This window comes from Argiope bruennichi, chromosome 5 (assembly GCF_947563725.1).
Source record: "Argiope bruennichi chromosome 5, qqArgBrue1.1, whole genome shotgun sequence".
Taxonomy (NCBI): domain Eukaryota; kingdom Metazoa; phylum Arthropoda; class Arachnida; order Araneae; family Araneidae; genus Argiope; species Argiope bruennichi.
The window spans coordinates 128642469-128662991 of record NC_079155.1 but is presented as its reverse complement, the minus strand read 5'-3'; the positions used below and the strand labels follow the sequence as shown (position 1 = coordinate 128662991).

General features: G+C 33.5%; 1 protein-coding gene across 1 annotated transcript; it reads left to right on the top strand.

Moving 5' to 3' along the window:
- Positions 1-476: 476 nt before the first annotated feature.
- LOC129968408 (cilia- and flagella-associated protein 58-like) lies at positions 477-15164 on the top strand. Its single transcript, XM_056082265.1, has 6 exons — positions 477-1100; positions 2894-3255; positions 6524-6698; positions 12491-12724; positions 13431-14371; positions 14786-15164. The coding sequence occupies exons 1-6, from the start codon at positions 477-479 to the stop codon at positions 15162-15164; spliced, it is 2715 nt and encodes a 904-aa protein (XP_055938240.1).
- Positions 15165-20523: the final 5359 nt, after the last annotated feature.

Below are 20523 nucleotides of genomic sequence, written 5' to 3'. Positions count from 1 at the left end.
TGAATATGGGCGTTTGTAGATGGACCTTCTATAACAGATATGAACTAAGCAATGAAATTTCCTATTGTAGTTAAATTGTTACAAAAATATATTTTTTTCCATTGTTCTATTTCTGAATAGCAACAGCGGAAAACTTAGGATATTACATACCAACTATAATAACTTAGGAACATTTTAGTTTACCATAGAAAGAAGCAATCGGTTTTCCCTTTGTTCAAAAAAAAAAAAAACTGATAAATAGATATTTAATTCCAATCCTTTTTGAAAATAATGAGGTATCTGTATTTGGAAAAGCTATCTGAGAAACCAACTTCTTAATTTTTTATTGTTTACTGAATTTTGCAAATAACCCAGAATCTAATTTTCCTCTGTATTTGAAACTATAGGCCAAACGTCATTCCAGTTTTGTTTAATAACATTTACTTAAAATATTTAAACAAATATTAACGAGCACGATTATAAATAGCAAATATACAATGAATGAGGAAAATTCGCCTCCAGAATTCATACCACAAATCTCAATTACCGACGAAGAAAATGTCGAAGTGCCTGCTGAGAGCGAAGCGGAAGAGCCGCTGTCAGGCATCCCTGGACAGGAACAGCGGGGAGAAGCCGAGGGCCGCCACCCTTCTGTGTCGCTTCAGTTGATGGACAAGCAGCACGAGTGGTTGGCCGAGATAGAAGCAAAATGCGCGAGTCTGGAGACGGCCTTCATCACAAAGATGCAGTTCGTGGCTCTGAGCAACCACTTTCAGGAATATTTAAAGGAACTGGAAGAGAAGGAGACCCTGGCACGAGAGAAAGGGGAATTCGCCAATCTTTTCAACAAGTTCCGCACTTGCTATGCGAGCAGTCAGAAATTTCACAATAAGCTGATGGAAGTCAAGGGTCGGAAAGAACTCGTCGAAGCCGAGAACAGGATTCTAAAAAAGAGATTGTTTGATCAACAGATTCGATTGGACGCTTTGCAGGTTCATTTAGGAAATGCCAGAGAGGAAGCTGAAGAAAAGGAAAGAGAAAAACTAGCTGTTCAGAAACAGCTAATCGACTTGAAGGAAGAAACAGAAAAGTTAAAGAGTCAACAGCACCCAGAAAAAGAAGTAATTTTCTGACACACCTCTCATTTTACACATAGATACTTTGATAAGATTTTTAACTTTTTGCAGCTCTCAAGCTTATATTCAAGCCAAGCAAAAAGAAAAAAAAAAAAAAAATCAATTTTGGTACAAATTTTTTTGTGGCTCCGAGAGTAAAAGTTGGTAAATGACTAAAAAGTAACTCGTTAAGTCAATTAAAATAAAGCGATTGTTTGTCCTAAATAACCTAGAATTGTTCTAAATTGACACTTTTTGATTACAACTAAATGCCCTAGATCATGCCGTTTCTTACTAATTAATTAATAGATCACATTAAGAGATAATCCAGATATATATTCTCAAAAGCAGAGGAAGTGGTTTCGCCGGAACTTCTTTGCGTATTCGCTAATACAGATGTAGTCTCTCCCCCCCCTCAAAAAATTGTAAATTTTGGACAAGGCTGTGAATCGCGCAATTCAGAGTTTTGTGTTCCGTAGTATGATAAAGAAAACCGGATATGCATTCCAGAAACCCTTTTTTTTTTCTTTTGACGATGAAAATCAATACTTAACAAGGCACCATAGCGAAATCACATTCAACTTATTTAATCATTGCCTTTCTGAGTCATCGCGTTATGCGAAAATACAGACTGAGAAACGGTTAACACCCCGTCGGAATTGATTGAAATTTGATTCAAACTTTAGAGACTAAATCTGTGTATTAAACTTTATCTATTCAGCTCTAAATTCTGATGTTATGGCGCCCACATACCAACTAGTCAACCAGACTTTCTGCTAATGAATTTAATTCAATATTTGATAGAATCTGTAAATTTGATATAAAGACCACATCGTGCAAATTCAATTTCATTCGTATATCTCGAAGCGTTTTTGAGTTATCGCTTTACGGACAGACAAATGTGGTTCCAAAAATGCGTTTTTCGGATGTCTAAAAATGAAAATTCGTTAAAACTTAATCTCAAGCTTGAGAGTTGCAAATCTTTCTCTTTGTGTATTTGATGTACGAGAAAAAAAATAATGAAATGTTTTAAGAAATCTTATCCTAATTTTTAGTTTTGCCAGAACGTTGTCTCCCTTCAGTGACCGACCTACATTGAATGAATAGTAGTGGAAGCAAAGGCAATACATGTTATTTTACTTACTTTATCTCTCTTGCTGTTTTTAATGACATTTTAAAATCTATTTCAATATTCCAGGGCTTCTATTTGTGTCTTATTATTATTTTTATTTTATAGAAAACTTCCACCTTCCCTAGTAAGTGATCAGAATTGTACACGCAGATTCTACAGCAAACCGGATTGAAATGCAGAAAATTTAATCCTTTTAGTTAAAATAGAATCTGCCTCCCTATTTACAAATTAAAGACATTCAATATTGCGTAGTTCCCATTCTGCGTGTAAGAGCTTCTAACTTAATTTTGCCATTTGTTCAAAATTAAAACCAAATTAGTTTCACTTCTGAATTTTAATTTAGCGAAGAATTTTATTTTAAACATTTAACGTTTTACGCATAAATATCTAAACCCAAAACTTTACACAGAAAGTAATTTATCTTTACGATAATATTTTAATATAAGAGTATTACTGGTTTAAAAAAGCACATCTAAGATTTTAAACAAGTATATATTCCCACTATTATTTCAAATGAAATGTTCCTTGTTCGGTAACGACTCCCGAAGACATTTCTTGGAATACCAAAATGTACTTTCAACCAGGTAATTCTTACCTCCTTCCAGTCAAATTCATATTATTTTTTATTTTAAATACCCCTGAAAAAATATGTTTTTGAGCATTTCAGGAAGCTGATGAGCCACCAACCAGAGTAGCTGTAACGGGAGACACGAAAGAAGAGCTGAAGATTCGTCATCTGGAGGAAGAGGTTGAGAGCTTGAAAAGCGACCTCGCCTTCAGCAGCGAAAGAGAGGCCACACTCTCGGCGAAGCTCGACCGTGCCGACAAGACCACAGCATCCCTGAAGAACGAGCTGACATCCGCCAGATCCGAACTGCAGAGACAAATCAGTCAGCGCGAGAGAGTGGAAGAGGCATTCGCTCAGACTTCCGAAAATCTGAGCAAGAAAAGCGAACTGGCCTCTGAATTGGCCCAAGAAGTTCAGGAGTTGAAAAGCGAATTGGAAATGTCCAAAAGCAAGTCTAGCAGGTAAACTTAATGTCTTTCACTTACTAGAACTGAAATTGACAAAGGTTTGATACGAAAGCAAGCCTATTTCCGACATATAGGATAAATCGCTACCATGTGTACAATTTTCTAATAAGAACAGCTTATCGAAAGATGGATAAGGATCAAAATGCAATGCAGGGTCGGAAACATAATCGTAGCTGGTTAAAGGGATTAATTAGGATCCATAAAGTGTCCACGCAAGAAAACTGTCAGTCAATATTTACCCTTAAGAACAGTGAGAAGAAAGATTACGTTAGAATAAATGCATCTGATGTATAACTGTAACGAGTGATCTGAGAGTCTAAATCCAGAGGTGATAATGACAAGAAGCACCTACTGGTTAACCTATAATGCTCCTATAATGTACCGGCTACATCAAAGGTAAATTTTTTAAAGTAAAGTTTTTTTTCAAGCTAAAGACTCGCTTAGAAACCATCTGGCAGATGACTCAAATTTAGCATGCATTCTGGGAAAAATAACATCTTGCAATCCTCATGTAAGTTATAAGTTGTCATCCAATCTGCAACAAAAGAAGTCGCGCTAATGATATTTTAATTTGAATTACACATATAATTAAAACCTTTCCTACTATATAGTGCAAAATGTATTTTTTCGTAGTAAATAAAGAGCTGTTAGTATTTAGTTTTATTATTTTCCCAATAATCACAAGTCAAAATTATTTGACGGCACGTCTATACCTCATTAAACATTTCTTTAGAAAAAATGGCACGTTGATCCATAAAGGTTCGCCACCCCTGACCTAGGGTCTTCGAGTCGGCATCAAGCTGCCAGAATGCAGAACAGAATTGTGGTGCTTTTGCGTTCTGAACTGAAATAAAAAACAATTAGCGGGAGAGTTCTTCCCTCGATTTTCTGGTATGATAACTCATTTTATGCTTTATAGCACAGTGAATAGAATTGAAACTTCGTTTGAATAATTTTTCTTTCTCTCAATCAGCACCAAATTTGGATACGCAACAATATGCTAGGTCGCAGGGCTAAATACCGCTAGACCAAAAAATATAAGAGTCAGCCGTTTAATATTTTTTTTTTATTTTCTGCGTTCACATACATATGAATTAATAAATTGATTAACCCTTGTTATTTTGAATATTTCGTAATCGAGAAAATAAAAATATAGCTATCATGCGCTGATTTTTAAAATTTTTTGCAAATTATTATTATTCACATGAAGAATATTTCGTTTATCTTTTCCACTTCCCAAAAATAGAAATACTGTTTCCAAACGGAATGAAATCTGCGTGACGGAAACAGCTTTTGCACCGTCTGCTCTCTCTCTAAAGCGGAGTCTCGCGATGCGTTGAACCTTTAGGCAAACCTTTGAACTATTAAATCAAACAAACATTCAAATTCTTCAACCACAGTACTAGAAATAATTCCAATTTTATGATTTGTGCAAAAAACAATGATGATTCAATAAAGCGGTGCCAAAGTGAGCGCAACTCGCATTAATATTTGAAAAATACCTTTTATCTTTCAAATCAGTTAAAATTTTCCAAAAGACTTTTTGTTTAATAGCATAGAGGTCTTGCTGAAATAAAATAAATTTGAATTCAGAAATGAATAACGTAATTAGACAAGAAAAATCAGCATTTTCCGGAAAGTAGAAGATGCATTAGTCCTTTTTCGCGTTCACAACGCGTTCCTTTTACCATAAGTGGTAAAAATGATTAAACTTTCATGAAACGCAGGATAATATTCCTAGTGAATATTTTACTTTCTCTTCGCGCTCTTTTTTCTGCGCTAACTTCTTTCTTGAATCATCGAATGATGGAAATACCCTTCTTTTATTACATGTACATGTATTCTAAACTCCCTGTTAAGAGGGGCGGTTTCTCCGCCTGACAATTCCTGCTGTAAGTGCCGTCGACACCAACAACCATTAGCTAGGTATTTAAAAAAAATACATGTATGCCATGTATGTTCCAGAAATTAATCTGCGTTTGCGGATAATGGGCAAAAGTGACTTCATTCTTTTGGTGCTGTACTCACTCAGGTATTCACAAAGCACTAATCAATGGAATGAGAGAGAAATTTGCTTGTCCACTAGATCATTAGAAAATGAATGATGGATAGAAAATCCTGCCAAATTCAGTATGCATATAATAACACTCTTGTGCGAAAAATCTTTCGGCATCTGGGACTCTGTGCAGTTTCTTACCTATTAGCTGTACAAAAGTAAATCTAACCAATTAGGCAAGAAGTGCTTCAATTAAATAAGCAGAAACTGAGCACTCTTTGGGCAGAATGTTGCAGATATAAATACTTTTGCAGACATGATCGGAAAGTACAATTTTAAATTAATTGCAAAATGCTGGTGATTTGCAAATAATAATAATAATAACAATGTCAATATTTTATTTGGCACGGTTGCACAAAAGTAACACATGTTTTCATTGATTCTTAAGGGAAATCTACAACATCAAATGTCTTATGTGGGTTTCATAAGCATGCCTTCAAATTTTCAAAGTGAAGTGGCTTAACCATAGGGAAGAACGGGTTGGGAGAAATTTGTATTACAAGGCGCCGTAAATAATAAGCCTGTCTAGTTCATTTTATTACACCCAGTTTGGCAAGGGCTGGTTTGATCGCAAGGAACTCATAGGAATCAATAATGAGAATTAGTTCATTTGGACAGTTAAATTCAAATTCGTCGGTAATTTAATTTCTCTCTTACGCGTCGAATTTCTTAATAACTGAACGCAAAAAATAGTTTATAATTCAGATTTATTTTGGTTCACATGGAGTTAAAACTAAAAATCCTAAGAATTTGTTTTTGTATCTGAATTGCTTTCATCATTTAAAATAACCGTACTATTTGTCTGAACTTTCATTTAAACTTTAATTTATTCGGGGATTTAATAATTCCAAAAAATTTCAATCAATAAGAAATAGTTTTTTTGTTTTTTTTGAAAATTTCGCATTTGTTACCTGTGAATCGCAATTGTTTATTTTATTTATTTTTGGCACAATTATTATATTTCGTGCAACAATAGTAAAGCAAATCCAAAATTAACAATGCTTTTAAATTTTTTTGTTCATTTTTGTCATCATTGTATTCTATATTAAAACCATTGACTATTATTTATTAAAGCCGTTAAATATTTAAAAAAAATACTTCCATTTTAAATTTTGAAAATTGATGTTCCTTGCTTGATTGCTTTATTTATTTTTAGATTCTGTTCTTCATTCGCATTTTTCTTGCACTCACGTTCCTTTGTTTCAGCTTGCTGAAGGACCTGCGAAGCAACAGCAAGAAGCTGGATGCTGCCACACAATCCATAGAAAAGCTGAGGAGAGATCTGGATATTCGCGAGAACCGACTGAAGGCGGCGGCAGAGCAAAGGAGATCCCTGGAGGCAGAAATCACGAACAAGCAGGGAGAAATTTTCGCTTTGAAGGTGAGTTCGGGTGGATGCGAAAAGCTGCACCGCAAACAATCATGAAGACCTATGTTACAGATATAAGTGCGCGTGTGTGTACTGATATCTTAAAATTTAATTTAAATCCAAATTAATTTCCTATTCCTTAGCTTAAATTAGCCCTCGTTATTTTATTCTAAAATTTTCTCTTACTTCCAGATCCAAATCCCACTTTTTCATTTAATTATTTCTAACACACGCTCTAAAAATTACTGAGCTTGAATTTTCATCTGCAATAATCGGAAATGCCAAAGGCATCACTTCAAAAGATTCCCTTTCCTAAACCTAAAATAGTTTCATAATAAAAGCACTAAGAGAAAAAGTTTCTCACGCACTTTGTTCTTGTGTTGCTCCGTGTGCAAACCATGCAATTCATTGGAAAAATAGGATTTAATTTCATTTTTTTTTTTTGCCCTGCAATTACAAAATTATGTTACACACACACGCATAATAATTTGCAACAATGCAACAATACTTCCATTGTTTTAATCGTCAAATATTTTAATCATCGTTTCTCATTTTTAAAGCTATGGATAAAATCTGCTTTCTTACTTAATTAACTACAGCAATTCCAAAATAGATTTTCTTTTTCTCGCAGTTTGTTTTTATATACTTCATCAAATATATTTCTCAACTCAAGCTTATAGAATGCAGTGATTTTTTTTATTTATTTATTTCGTCTGATAAGTTTTGCTTTGGGCGATATTATTTTGCATCAACTTCTGATTGAAAATATTGTAAAGTGAGATAAGAACTTTGTTTCCCTTTTTCAGTACAGATTTTTAGTTTTATTTTAACTTTTATCTACCCCATGCGTCAGAGCACTGGTAAAAATGCAAGTGACAGTCTAAGTCAAATGAGTTCTACCAAGAGTATGGTAAATTTGACTTCACGTGGGACATGCTCTGCCGTTTAGATACTGGCGGCCTTATCTTAATGGGTAATCAAGGATTTCATAAAGATTTTTGTCCATCTAGCAATGCTACGTCTTTACTCTGTGTGGGCGGGAAAAGTGACCACCATTTATTTCACAGGGTTTCTGTGAGCATGGCTATTAATTGCAACATCTACCCCTGCAAAGACACAATTGAGGTCTAAGCACTGCAGAAATTTGCTGGAAGAAAGCGTGTTCGACTTCTATCTCCAACGCCGTCCATTTTAGAGGCTTCTGCTTTCTGTTTAGATAGCGCCTGGTATTCATAGTGGATTTGGTATTCATTGGTGATTTAGCGTTTCATAGAATGCATGCTTAACCGAGTATTAGTTGTAATTCTACCTGGGGGTTCAATAAAATACTAAATAGAGGTTTCTACTTTATTGACTAATGCTGCATTTAGCATTGTTTAACTAGGCGTAATGGTGACTGCTGTCAACTTCAACATACTGCTCAATCCTCGTTTGTAGAATGCCCCTTTTGTAGAATGTTTCTTAAAGTCATGTTTCCATATCCTATCATGCGTCTTGCCGGAGTCTTGACCGTCCTCTGTCACTCGTGGTCAATCGGAATCTGTCATGCCTTTCCCATTGTTTAATAAATTCATAACTTTGGTAATATATTTCTTGTTCATATCAAAGAATGTGGTGTATAGGGCATTAAATGTTTCAATTTGAGAAACAAATATCTTGGCGGTATTTAATTCACAAACAAGTTCTTTTGTGAAGAATAATATAAATTTCGACTGGCTTTTATTTTAACCAACCACCTTCGGCGCTATTTCGCCGGGTATATTAGACGTATTTAATTTCAATTAAATGTCCTAGGCGTAATTTCTTGTCAATGACTCAATCAACAAAACATAATTTCATTTAAAATTTCAATAAGTGTTAAAATCTTAACGTTTTAATAATCTTACATACGTGCTGTTTGTTGCGTAAAGCAACCTTTTAACAGAAACCCCTCACATGATATCACAGGATTAAACACGTAAATGTCCAGTCCATTTATATTCTAAATTTCGCAATACTGTAATTTCCTTTTTTTTTTTTTTTTTTTTTTTTTTTTTTTTTTTTTTTTATTCTTTTTGTAAACTGCACAGATGTTAAATAGGATCCTTCTTTCTTAATTTTCAACAATGGAAGAATATCCCATGATTAAATATTTTATGAAACAATAAGAAGGGTTTTCAATAGATTATTTTGTTGGAAATGAATCAAAAAAATATTTTTTAAAAATTTACCAAAGTTTTGGAAAATTCTGCATGATTATTAAAAAGACAATTTGCCAAGTTTTGAAACAGCATAATGTATGTTAATGTTAAAACACTTTTATTTATTTATTATCGTATTTTATTACATTTTGAGATTAACAACGGTAGATAATCTCGGCCACATTTAATAATATTATATAAAATATTCCTCGTCTCATTCCTGGAAGCGTTTTTTTGAGCCATATAAGCAGCCAATGCGCAATTTTGAATAAAAATAAAGCAGAACAGTCGAAAACAGTTCGAGACTCGCATACATTTGAAAAAAAATTAAACGAAAAGGTGCCTCCAGCCTGAGACAAAGAAAAGGTCCGAAGGACACTTGCATCTCTACTTATGAAATCCCACGGAAACGCCTGACGTCCAGCGAAAAGTTCCAATGAGTGGAGAAGAAAATTTATCCACTGACCTCCGCGATGAAACAATGCGAGAACGTCTCTTTATGACCGGCTGAAGGGCAGGCATATTTCAAGCCGCAACGGATTAAAATAAAATGAGCCATTTCTTATGGAAGCAGTCGAAAAGATAATTTGCATAAATCATTGGCTGCGCACGAAAGGGGAATCGAAACAAAAGCAGAGATGAAATTATTCGTGTTCGAAGCAGCAGCGCTCGTTCTTTTAATAAATTGTAATGTTAAGTTTTAATTTTAGCACATTTTTAACTTTGATTAAGTTAAAAATTTTATTCATTTCAGATTATATTTTAATATTTTAGTTTGTTTTTCAAAATGTATGTTTTTATATTTATAATAGCTTCATGACATATGGTTCATAATATCATATAAGTAGAAATTGAATGTTTATAAATGCTGTTACAATCAAGTGAAAGTAATAAAACATCTATAAAACGGCCAATTAAATTTGACAATATATTAATTTTTTTGTAATGTCCAATGGTAATAATGTGTTCTGCAGAGCGCCAACACATGCACACATTCATCTTTGCTAACAATACAGATGAATGTATCTGTAGACGTGCTTAGATGAAAATTCTACTTATAATAAATGTGTCTGCGTTAGTGTTCTACAGGCCAGATCGTTTGCACTAGAGTTACCAAAATTGGCATACATATACTCTGGATAATGGGAATATATACTTCAGAGCCCTTTGTTTGAAATTTTAACTAAAAATCGAGCGAAATGTTGAAGTTTTTTTTTCAAAATAACTTCCAAAAATAATATAAGACAAAAAGGATTTTTGCATTCTCTAAAAATTTAAAATTTTTAAACACTTTTAATTAAATTAAAAACTAGATTTCTTTCACTTTTAATTAAATCAATTTTTTATAATATTTTAAACAATATATTTCATTGATGACTTAAATCTCAAATTTATTTCCTTGCTGCTATTAATATCTCATCCCAACTTTTTTTATTTTACATTTTTGATGATCAAGAAACGAAAATTCGGCTTATTGTTTTAAATTTTAAATAGGCTTATTTTAATTTAAAATATTAGTGTCTCAAGAATATTTTATTAAATATTATTCAAAGAACAGGAGATCTACAAAAAAAGTTCAAAAACTTTAATTCTCTAGAACATTTATTGATTCAAACTGCATAAAATATAAATATTTACTTCATTTATACTACTTTCCATTCGATTTATATGTCTATAGTAAACGTTTTAGAAATTAGCTATTGGGCCCTGATTAGAGTGGATATGTGGTATTAATTATAACTATGTTATTGAATTAACAATATAAATATTATTTTAAAAGGTCATAGAGTGTTTTTTGTTTTATCAATTTTTCTAGAATATATATATATATAATGAAAACAAATTATCATACGAATTTCTGCGTCATTCAACGTTTTCAAGCTGCACTGAATCCAACCCTTCGTTTAGTTAATTATTGTAGCTTCAAAATAGAAATATTCGGAAATGGTTTTCTGTGTCTTCATAAAGCACATTCAGTTAGAGAAAAGAAAATATAAAAGAAATAAAAAAAACATAGGCTTCAAACATAAAACCTAAAAATAGATTTAACCGTCGCCAGATAAGTAATCATTATGACTTTCCAACAAAAATTGATGTTCATATCTTCCGAAACAATTGTTTTCCAAAAATAGTCTTTGAAGGTCTGAAAAAAATTAATTTTTTGTTGATATCCATTTCATTTCCGTACACTCCTTTCCTTAGTTTTAATAAAAGTTTAAATTCAGTTTGATACGATGTTTTAAATGCTATAAGAAAATTCGCACTCATCAATCAAAACATTCAATTACGTCTTTGAACCAATCATTCCGCAGTAAAATTTTGTTCGCTTTTATTTCGTAATATTTGCACTTTTTTATTTGCAATAAATTTATTCAAGAAAATTCATATTTTTCAGTCGCATCAAATGCATACCATATTAATCATTTAGCAGCTGAAAAGGCCGATAATATAAGCTAACAAACTGACCGCCAAAGACGGCTAGTATCTATTTCATTTTATATTTACATTACTGAAAATTATAGCTTTCTGGATTTATTTTCTAATGACAGTTAACTTAATTTTTTAAGTTGAATGGTTTTAATGTGATGAAAATATTTTGAAAAAGTCTAATTTCTCTCATGCATGCGTGAGTTGCTGGTGCAGGTAAATTTTATTTTTATTTGGTATAAAATAAATTTTTGGAGATTAAGCTTAAATTATTTTTTGGAAATTTATTATATATAGGAAAGTAATTTAACGGCAAAGTAATAAGAATCATTGAAAAAATAATTTTTTTAAGTTTTAAGATGATGCCGAAATTATTTCTTTGCCGTAATATTTTCGGAAATTATCTCGGAAAAGGCAGAATTTTGCTTAATTATTAATTAATTAAATTTTCAAAAAAAAAAACGTTTCTAAGTGCACATTTCAAACCTACAAGTTGTACATGCTCCACGTTTGGTAAGCCTTGGTCAAACGATCTGGTCTGTAGAGCGCCAACACAAACACTTTTATTATAAGCAGAGGTTTCATCTACACACATCCAGCAAAGCAAATGAAATCACACTTTCTAAAATATCGCTTGATTATAGATGTGGTCTAAAAAATCTGAAAAATAATTTTCATATTTCAATCTGCATCCGCGAAGAATTCTCAGAATGAAAGAGGTTTGTCAAAAAATGTAATTTTAGTTTAAGATTCGTGATTCTCACTCTTCACCTTTCCTCTCTTCAAAATTTATGTTTTGAATTGCCATTACTTGGTGAAACTTGTTTTTTCCCAATTTTTAATTTTGTCTTTTGGTTTATCTGTATTTTAATCTAATATTTTTGCAAAAAAATGAGTGACAAATTGTTTTTGATTTCAGTCATCACTTGCTTTACTTTTTGAATTTATTCATAATGTTTGCATTTTTTTTTTTTTTTGTTTCCTTTGTATATTTTATGTAATTCGAAACTGACGGACGTGGTTTTTTTTTTTTTTTTTTTTTCCTTTTTTGTTCTATAATTTTGTTTTTACATTCAAATTCCCAATCTTGCTCTCAGTATCAGTGCCTTATAGCTTCTGAGTTGAGAAAATAATTAAATACGGTGTAGGGTACAAATATGTTTGAAAATTTTAAATATTCCATTTTCTGCTTTACAGGTGGACTTGGCGAATGTCTCAAAGCAAAAAAGTGAGCTGTCACGGCAGGTGGCTTTACTGAAGAAAAAGGTTCTTGAAATGGAGGCGGGAGCGCAGAACCTCCAGGAGCAAATCGTCTCCAAGCAGAAACTTATTGATGCCCTGGAGAAGGAGCATGTCGAGAACGAGGACAAAATGAAGGAGCTCACGAAGCAGAAGGACGCCTTCATGCAGGAATCGCAGAAACAAGAGCAAGTGGGTTGCTTAGGCTTCTCGAGTGTTACTCAGGTCGATTTTCGCTATTTCGGCAGCATGCAATTTTAAAAGGGGAAAGACAAAGCATACATTACATGGCAGGATACACTCGCGAAAGATCAACTGAGGTTTACAAAAGCATTGTGTCTCTATTAGAATCAATGTCTCCGTTCGTCGTGAGGAATGAGTTTACTGTAGAAGCATTTGAGTAAATATGGAAGAGAGGTAGAGTTCAGACCGATGTCGATGGCTTTGTTAAGGAGTGGGTGTTAGCATTAGAGTTAATTTTCTTTTCTTTTGAGACACAGTCGAGTTTCAGTGCAATGATTCAAATTAGACTAATAGATGCATTACAATCAAGATTAGAGTGATAGTGCAAAACTGTATCATGTTAATGCTAGCAACATCAGTATTATTACTATTGAATTTTTAAAAACTTTTTTTGGCATGATAAACAATTTTAATCTTTTAGTTTTGCTATTATAAATCGAAATAAAAGACACCACGCCAGATCCAAAAGTTTACTTGAAAATAATCATTGCCATTAAGCAGAAATAGATTAATTTAACTAAGTAACTGTTAAAATAAGCAAAGAAATTTTATTTTTAATGCAAGCCATTCTAAGTTTTTTTTATCTTCTAGTATAAGATATATGTATTTTAGCAGCATATATTGGACGAGTTATTTATTATAAATTTGATTTCAGATTATAATAAATTTACGCCTCGACATCAAATCTAGCGAAGAAAAAATCGCCGATATAATAAAGGAACTCAATGCTGGGAAACAGGAAATCACACGACTTCAAGACATCATCAGGCGATTGGTGAAAGCGAAAGATAAGATGGCGGCAGATGCACTGGAACTGAACAGGAATATATCACATCTGAAAGGTGAAATCAAAGGACTTCAAATCCAAATGGACGATTCTAAGAAAATGGTCATGAAACTGAGCCGCGAAATTGAGGAAGAACGTGCCAAATATAAACTCTTAGCAATTGATGAAAGATTTTATCGCAAGTCGTGCGCCGATGCCAATCGAATGATTGAAAAACAAAACGAAGATCAAAATCTTCTAAATAAGCACATTCTGCAACTGAAAAGCTATAACCAGGAACTAGATGACCAAAGAAAGAAGCTGGAAGTCCAGTTGAAATGTTCTACTGAGCAGCTGGAAAGTGCTAAAGAATTCTTAAAACAGAAAACAAAGATAACCAAGGAGATGTCCGAAACGATCCAACGAAAGGATGACGATCTGAAAAGTAGGCTGAAAAATATTTCAAACCTCCAACAAGAACTTGACAACTTGAAAAAGGAACTCGAGAGCACCACAAAAGATAAAGATGCTCTGAGCAAAAAACTCAGTGAAAGCGATGCTCAGATCGCGTCGTATAAAGAGAGAATTGAACTTATGGAACAGGATTTGACTGTTTCGAACCGAACTCTAGCTGAGAGAGAGGACGACATCAAGTTATTGAAGTTGCAATTGTTGGAAATGCATAGAATCCATTCTCTAATGGAAAAGAAAGTGGAAAATATGCACATGACTCGCCAAGAATTAATTGAGATTCAGCAAGAATTTCAAGATCAAAAGTTTAAATTCAAACGAATGGAGATGGAAGTACAACGACCAATTAATTTTCACAGGTAGCTTCAATTTTAGATATCTTCTGTCCAGGATATGCTTAGTTATAATATAATTAAACATATCCTGACATAATTATTTAATTCATGCATTTTCAAAGAGAAGGAACATTTTAAAAATAGAGAGATGAATTATTATAATCCAAGTACTAAAACATTGCTTTAAATTTTAAGTGAAATCTAGCTTCAAAGTATTTAGAAAAAAGCTCTCAAACTAAGCACATTTAAATTTTTAAACAACGTTGAAAAACCAAGTCACTGCAACTTTATCACTTGAACAACACAATCAATTAACTGAATGCAATTTTCCCTAAAGTATTAAATAATTAAGAAATTATCTAAATAGCTTTAGTTAAGAAGATTTAAACAATAAAAAAATGAATTAAGTGGAACAGTTTTATTAAATTTTTCACCCAGGTGGCGCATTTTGGAAGGCACTGACCCAGATCACGCTATGCTGGTGTCCAAAGTGCACGCTCTGCAGAAGCAACTCATTCAAAAGGTATCTGAGATGGATGCTAGGGAAGTGCAGCTGCGGGAAAAGGAGCAGCTGATCCAGAAGCTGCGCGAGATGCTTCGGAGACGGCCAGACACTGCAGCTGCGGGGGAGCTCATAGATTGCAAGCGAGAGCTCAAGTCTCGGATGGAGCGACTTAAGTGTCTGACCACTGAAAGAAATATGTTCGAGAACCTGGTGGAGAAATACAGGCAAGAGACGATGGCCCTGCGAGATCAGCTCAAAAAATACAAAATGGAAGAGTTTGAAGTAAAGAGAAAGAAACTGGTGCGAAAGTAAGATCGTGTGCGTTTATATCTGGTATTACTAAAAGTAATAATAAATAATATTTCACTTTTTTGCAGTTCTTTATTTAAAGATCCTTTTAGGAGCATGTTGCAATGTTCGATAAAAAAAAATGTGTACGCATTTTAAAAGGAAATTTTTTTTATTATATGTTAGTACTAAATTTAATTATAAGTGTAAGGCAATCAAATATAATTTTTTAGTGATTGTCATCAAATTATCCATTTATAATAATGGATCTAACAAATTCTCTTTCGGTAAAATATGCAGTGCGACAACCATTTACAAAATGCCTACAAATTTAAACATTTTCAATTCTGACCTTTATCTTTATAAATTTGCAGAGTGGTTAAAAATTCAGAATAGAAACTATTAGGGAAGGTGGGAAGAACAAAAATAAACCATAATCACAAATATAATAATCATAGGAGTGCACGATCGGAAAAGGTATCCAGGCAAACAGGCTTAAACAGTGTCATCATTAGGCTTCTGATATTGAGGATCGTCGAATCCATCCACTTCCCTTATCAACGTCATCATTTCAGTGCTGCTCTAGCGACGAATTTATGACGTCGTATCCGTATTTCAAGGGCGAGTCATTCCCCATAGAAAATTGTCTCATCCTTTCTTTTCTTTTCTAATCAATATACATATGAAGTTGGGGGGGGATGAAAAACAACCTCAATATGACCTCAAGTCATAAAATAAACCTCAATATGACATACGCATATCATCACCTACTATCAACACCTACAGTATACTGGCTGCTGATCGCACGGGAAACTACACAAGAAGAAAAAAGGATAAAGCTGCAACATTGTTTTTTATCATACCGCTCACTGCAACTCAGGTGCAATGATCGGCTAATTGCTTTTACTAGTTTAGGTTTTTGTGAAGGAGAAGTACTCTTCTTTCATTGCCCCGTTCGATTATTGAAGAAATGATTATTAAAACTAATGTGAACACATTTTCCAGACTTGACGTGACATCAGGCCTTAATTCAACTCTTAGAACTGAGGGTTAGGGACAAAAGAATGTCATTTCAGGATTTCGCAAGCCTTCTGAATTTCCATTGACGGATTGTATAACATATTAATCGCCGTGTTGTTGCTTGCTGACTGATAAAGCAATAAATTTACATATTCATGACCAGCCCCAAATAATTCATTAATTGAAAGACGCAGCAATTTTACAAAGAGAAATTTTACTAGAAATGGAGAATATTTAGATGCCAGAAGATTCGCGTCCGAGTACCAAATATGAAACAATACCAACACTAAACAAGCAAGTGTCTCCACGCAAACTCGAAATCTGAAAAGTTAAGTATATAATTTCAGACATTTTTATGTTACTGAGGAAACTTCTGCCAATGCTTACCGCTTGCATGATATCCAGAAGCGGCATCTATTGTACTTATAGTAATATAATTTCAGAAGGGAACTTTAAATTACTTATCTAATTGAAAATAGGAAGCCAGGGTTTAATTGTAACAAGCAAGTTATGATGTGGATTCGAAACTTTTTGATTAGAATTTTCACTAAACATAATTCATATGATATGCCCTATTAATTCAGTACAGACAATGTCCAGCGGAAATGAGCAACGAGAAGTTGTGAACGCGCGTTTCAGTCTAGCTAGTACATAAATAGATAAAAACTAATTCGTAAATTCTTATTTAAGATAAATTAAATGATCTTTTAAAAATATTTTTACACAATTTATTTGTTATATATAAACATTTTTAAAGTTGCTTTAATTTTTTTTATTATTATTAACAATATCTGCAGGCTTATATGGACTCGGTCCTTTTTTTATTAATCGTCATTTGGCAACAGATGTACCGTTCGGGTTGATTGCGTGCTTGCCTCAGTAGAAAATCTGAGGCAATGATTTTTTTATGTAGATAAACCGTAATTGTCACAAATGAGAAATTAGATCAAATGAAAGACTTAAAGAATTATTCGAAGAAGATCCAATCGGAATGAGTGAAATATAGGTGTAAAGTGTTTTTGTGTATGAGGCGAAGTTTCCAAACTACAAGAGTATTGAACCGCAGGAATTCATTACTTAGAAGTGTAGCATTATTGCTCAAAAATAATTTAAAATAATATGATACAAAATAATACGATGGGGTTTTTTTTTTTTTTCTTCTTCTTTCTTTGTGATTTTTTTTGTGTGATTCAAACTGATTGATATTACTAAATTAAACTTATTAGTATTCGCCGTCTTCGTCAATTATTTCAATGTTATGAATATTATGTTGGTGAATTTCGATGAAATGTACCTAATCAAAAAAATAGAAAAAGAAATAAATTTAACTTTGATTTTAAATATGTTAGAATCTTACAAGGTGGTCATAACTAAATTTGGCCTAGTCAACGCAATCTGTAGATCTAACAAAAATGCAGATTGATTCGAAAATTTGTAGGTAGACTATTCAAAGAATGCACTGAAAGAGTAAAAAAAAAGCATTAGAATGTGTACGACATCTAAATGAAAACAAGCCTCAAATTTCTATACAAAATATCATTTATTTGCAACAGACTATTTCGCGATGTAAATCATATTGCTCAATGTGGGCTCTGTGATTAAGATGTAACATGTGAATGGGTTCAACAGCTGATCGCCAGTGATCTGTCGCAAATGTAATGTTATATGGTCCTTCAAGTCAGCCAGAGTTGCAACATTCCCCCAATAAGGGGCCCCATAACCAAAAATCACACGGAGTATGATCGGAGAAGGGGTCGGCCTAGGAGTGGGGAAAGGAACGGTTAATCACCCTCTCGTCGGTAAAAATCTGCAGCAAAATCCTCTGCACACAGAAACAATTATGTGAAATGATACCATCCCGAAATAAAGTAGTAGACGCAAGGCATTGTAGCTGCTGAAGTTGAGGTAAGAATTATAACGTGATTCTTGGGGGGTGATGAGAGCAGCAAGCAGCTTATGCGACTTCCTAGTTTTTAAAAAAAATTAACAAAAATGTTTGAAATTATGTGATGAAGCAAATTGTAACAACACCCCAGGGCAAGATATAATATATTACAACTTGCGAAATTTATAAGATAATTATAATTAAACTTGCTCTTTCAAAAGTTTATAATAAAGAACCACTGGTCAGAATGATTTGATTTTAATGATTTGTAGTAATGAGAATTTATTTTGCGAAAGAAAACTATTTCAAAAATTAACAGACTCTGTTACTATTCAAACTATTTCAAAAATTAACTTGCTCTGACTCATCATAAGAAGTTAAAAGCAATTGCTTTAAAAGATATGTTAATTTTAAGATGCTGATTAAAAGACTTAACATGCCTACTACACATTACACTTCTGATAAAAAGATGGGGAACATCCTGTTATTCTGCGTCTGAGAAAATAGTCATGATTTAATGATTGAAGGATCGGACTCTGCTTGTGAAGCTTCTTTACAAAATTACTGTGCGGCAACTGCCTTGAAGAAATTCCGGACATTAAGAGGCTTAAGAAGCAGTTCTGGTCTGTCAACCGCATTCGGTTTGGAGAAAATGATTGATAAAGAAGAAGAGTGGATTCATTTAACGAGAAATGTGGCACAAGGAGGAAAGCAATTGTTTCGACATTAGTGGAAGATATGGCTACAACATTGTAAGAAATGTCAAGCAGTGCTTTCGAAACAGGGAACTTTTAAAATTTTAGACATGCCTGTCAGCACAGTTCGTAAAATTTTATGAAACATCTTGCAATGCTATTCTTTCAGAATTAGACATGCCCAGGAGTGGCTTCCTGAAGACCTGCCAAAATGAAGAGCCGTGCAGTTTCTTCCGTGCAGTTTCTAACTCCAAGTGGACAGTGCATGGTCATGGAATATTTTGTGGGCAGACGAAGCTCATTTCCATTCCCAAGGTTCTCTCAGTATTGAAAAATGGAGAATATTGGCAAGAGAAAATCCGTTATAAATGCTACCATTGACTTTTCAATCTCAGAACATCTACGTATGATGCGAGTTTACAGTATCGTTTATAGTTGGCTCTTTCTCTTTCGAGGAGTTTAGTCTTTCAGGCCTTGTGACGCATGCAGTCAACTAAAACTTGTTATGAATGTCTTTTGTCAAGTAGCTCATTGCAGCGCTGTAATAGGGTGAATATATAGATAGCGCAATTTCTATGCAAGATGATGCTCCTCCACACAATGCAACATTAGTGAAGCAGCTGTTGAATCTGCATTTTGGAAATAACCGAGTTGGTAGTGACCATTTCCCAACAGCCTGGTCGCCACGATCCCTTGATTTGAATTCTTGCGATTTCTGGCTGAGGGTTTATCTAAAAGGTGTTGAGTACGGCGGTCCGTTTGCGAACTTAAGTGAATTTAAAACAATCATTACTCAACATATTCACAATATCATTACTGAAACATTCCAATCTGTTGCGGAACATGCTGTTTTGAACTCGTAGGTGAAAATGAGAAACAGCATATTAAATATTTTTTAAGCAAGCAGTTGCCGGTTTCCTTTTCTTGATGATTTCATCAATTGTTGAGTTTCTTTTCGATTTTAAGCCTAGGCTCGGTTTAGGAACAATTATTAAACATTTTTTAAGCAAGCAGTTGCCGGTTTCCTTTTCTTGATGATTTCATCAATTGTTGAGTTTCTTTTCGATTTTAAGCCTAGGCTCGGTTTAGGAACAATTAAAAACAGATTTCAGTTTTGCTTTTTCTACTGTTTTGATCTAAGGACAATTGACTTTTTTCTATCTGTTGTGTTTAGTTTTCTTCATCCTTTTGAAAATACAACTTTCATTACTATCACCCTTAATTTTTGTTTGTATTTGATTCGTGTTAGACTTCCTGCTTTATTTATCAACACGCACTTCTACAAATCACATGTCTTTCAAATAAATCATCTCTGAACGAGTCTAACGATGGCTCGCTTAATAAAAAAAAGAAATTTTTATTCCTGGCTTGCCAATCTGATTAAGAAGCATTGTAAAAAGAAAGCACTGACTTGATTAATAAGAAATGAAAGGAGGGTGAAATTATTAGAGAAAGGGAGAATTTTAAGAAAAGATTCCTAAAGAGAAAAACAAAAGAATAAATGGCGAAGAAGAAAATTTTGATCTAATTTGCAGATTCTGAAAAAGAAAAATGGTTTTCTGTAGTTTCCGGAAAGGCGTACCGAAGATATATCTTAGTATATAACATTAATATACAGTAATAAAGTAACATTAGGGTTATTTGGAACAAACCACATGGTTTTGGACAGTGGTTAGATGACGAGGATAGCGCCTCAACTAGCACCCTCTCTTTCCCTCCATGCCGCACCAAAGGGCACATGTTCAGCCCCGATAGGTTTGGGTACATTAAATCTGCTTACATT

Coding starts and splice junctions, on each gene's coding strand:
- LOC129968408 (XM_056082265.1), top strand. CDS start 477: ATGAATGAGGAAAATTCGCCTCCAGAATTCATACCACAAATCTCAATT. Junction 1,101..2,893: donor AACAGCACCCAGAAAAAGAA/GTAATTTTCTGA, acceptor TGAGCATTTCAG/GAAGCTGATGAGCCACCAAC. Junction 14,372..14,785: donor CGACCAATTAATTTTCACAG/GTAGCTTCAATT, acceptor TTTTTCACCCAG/GTGGCGCATTTTGGAAGGCA.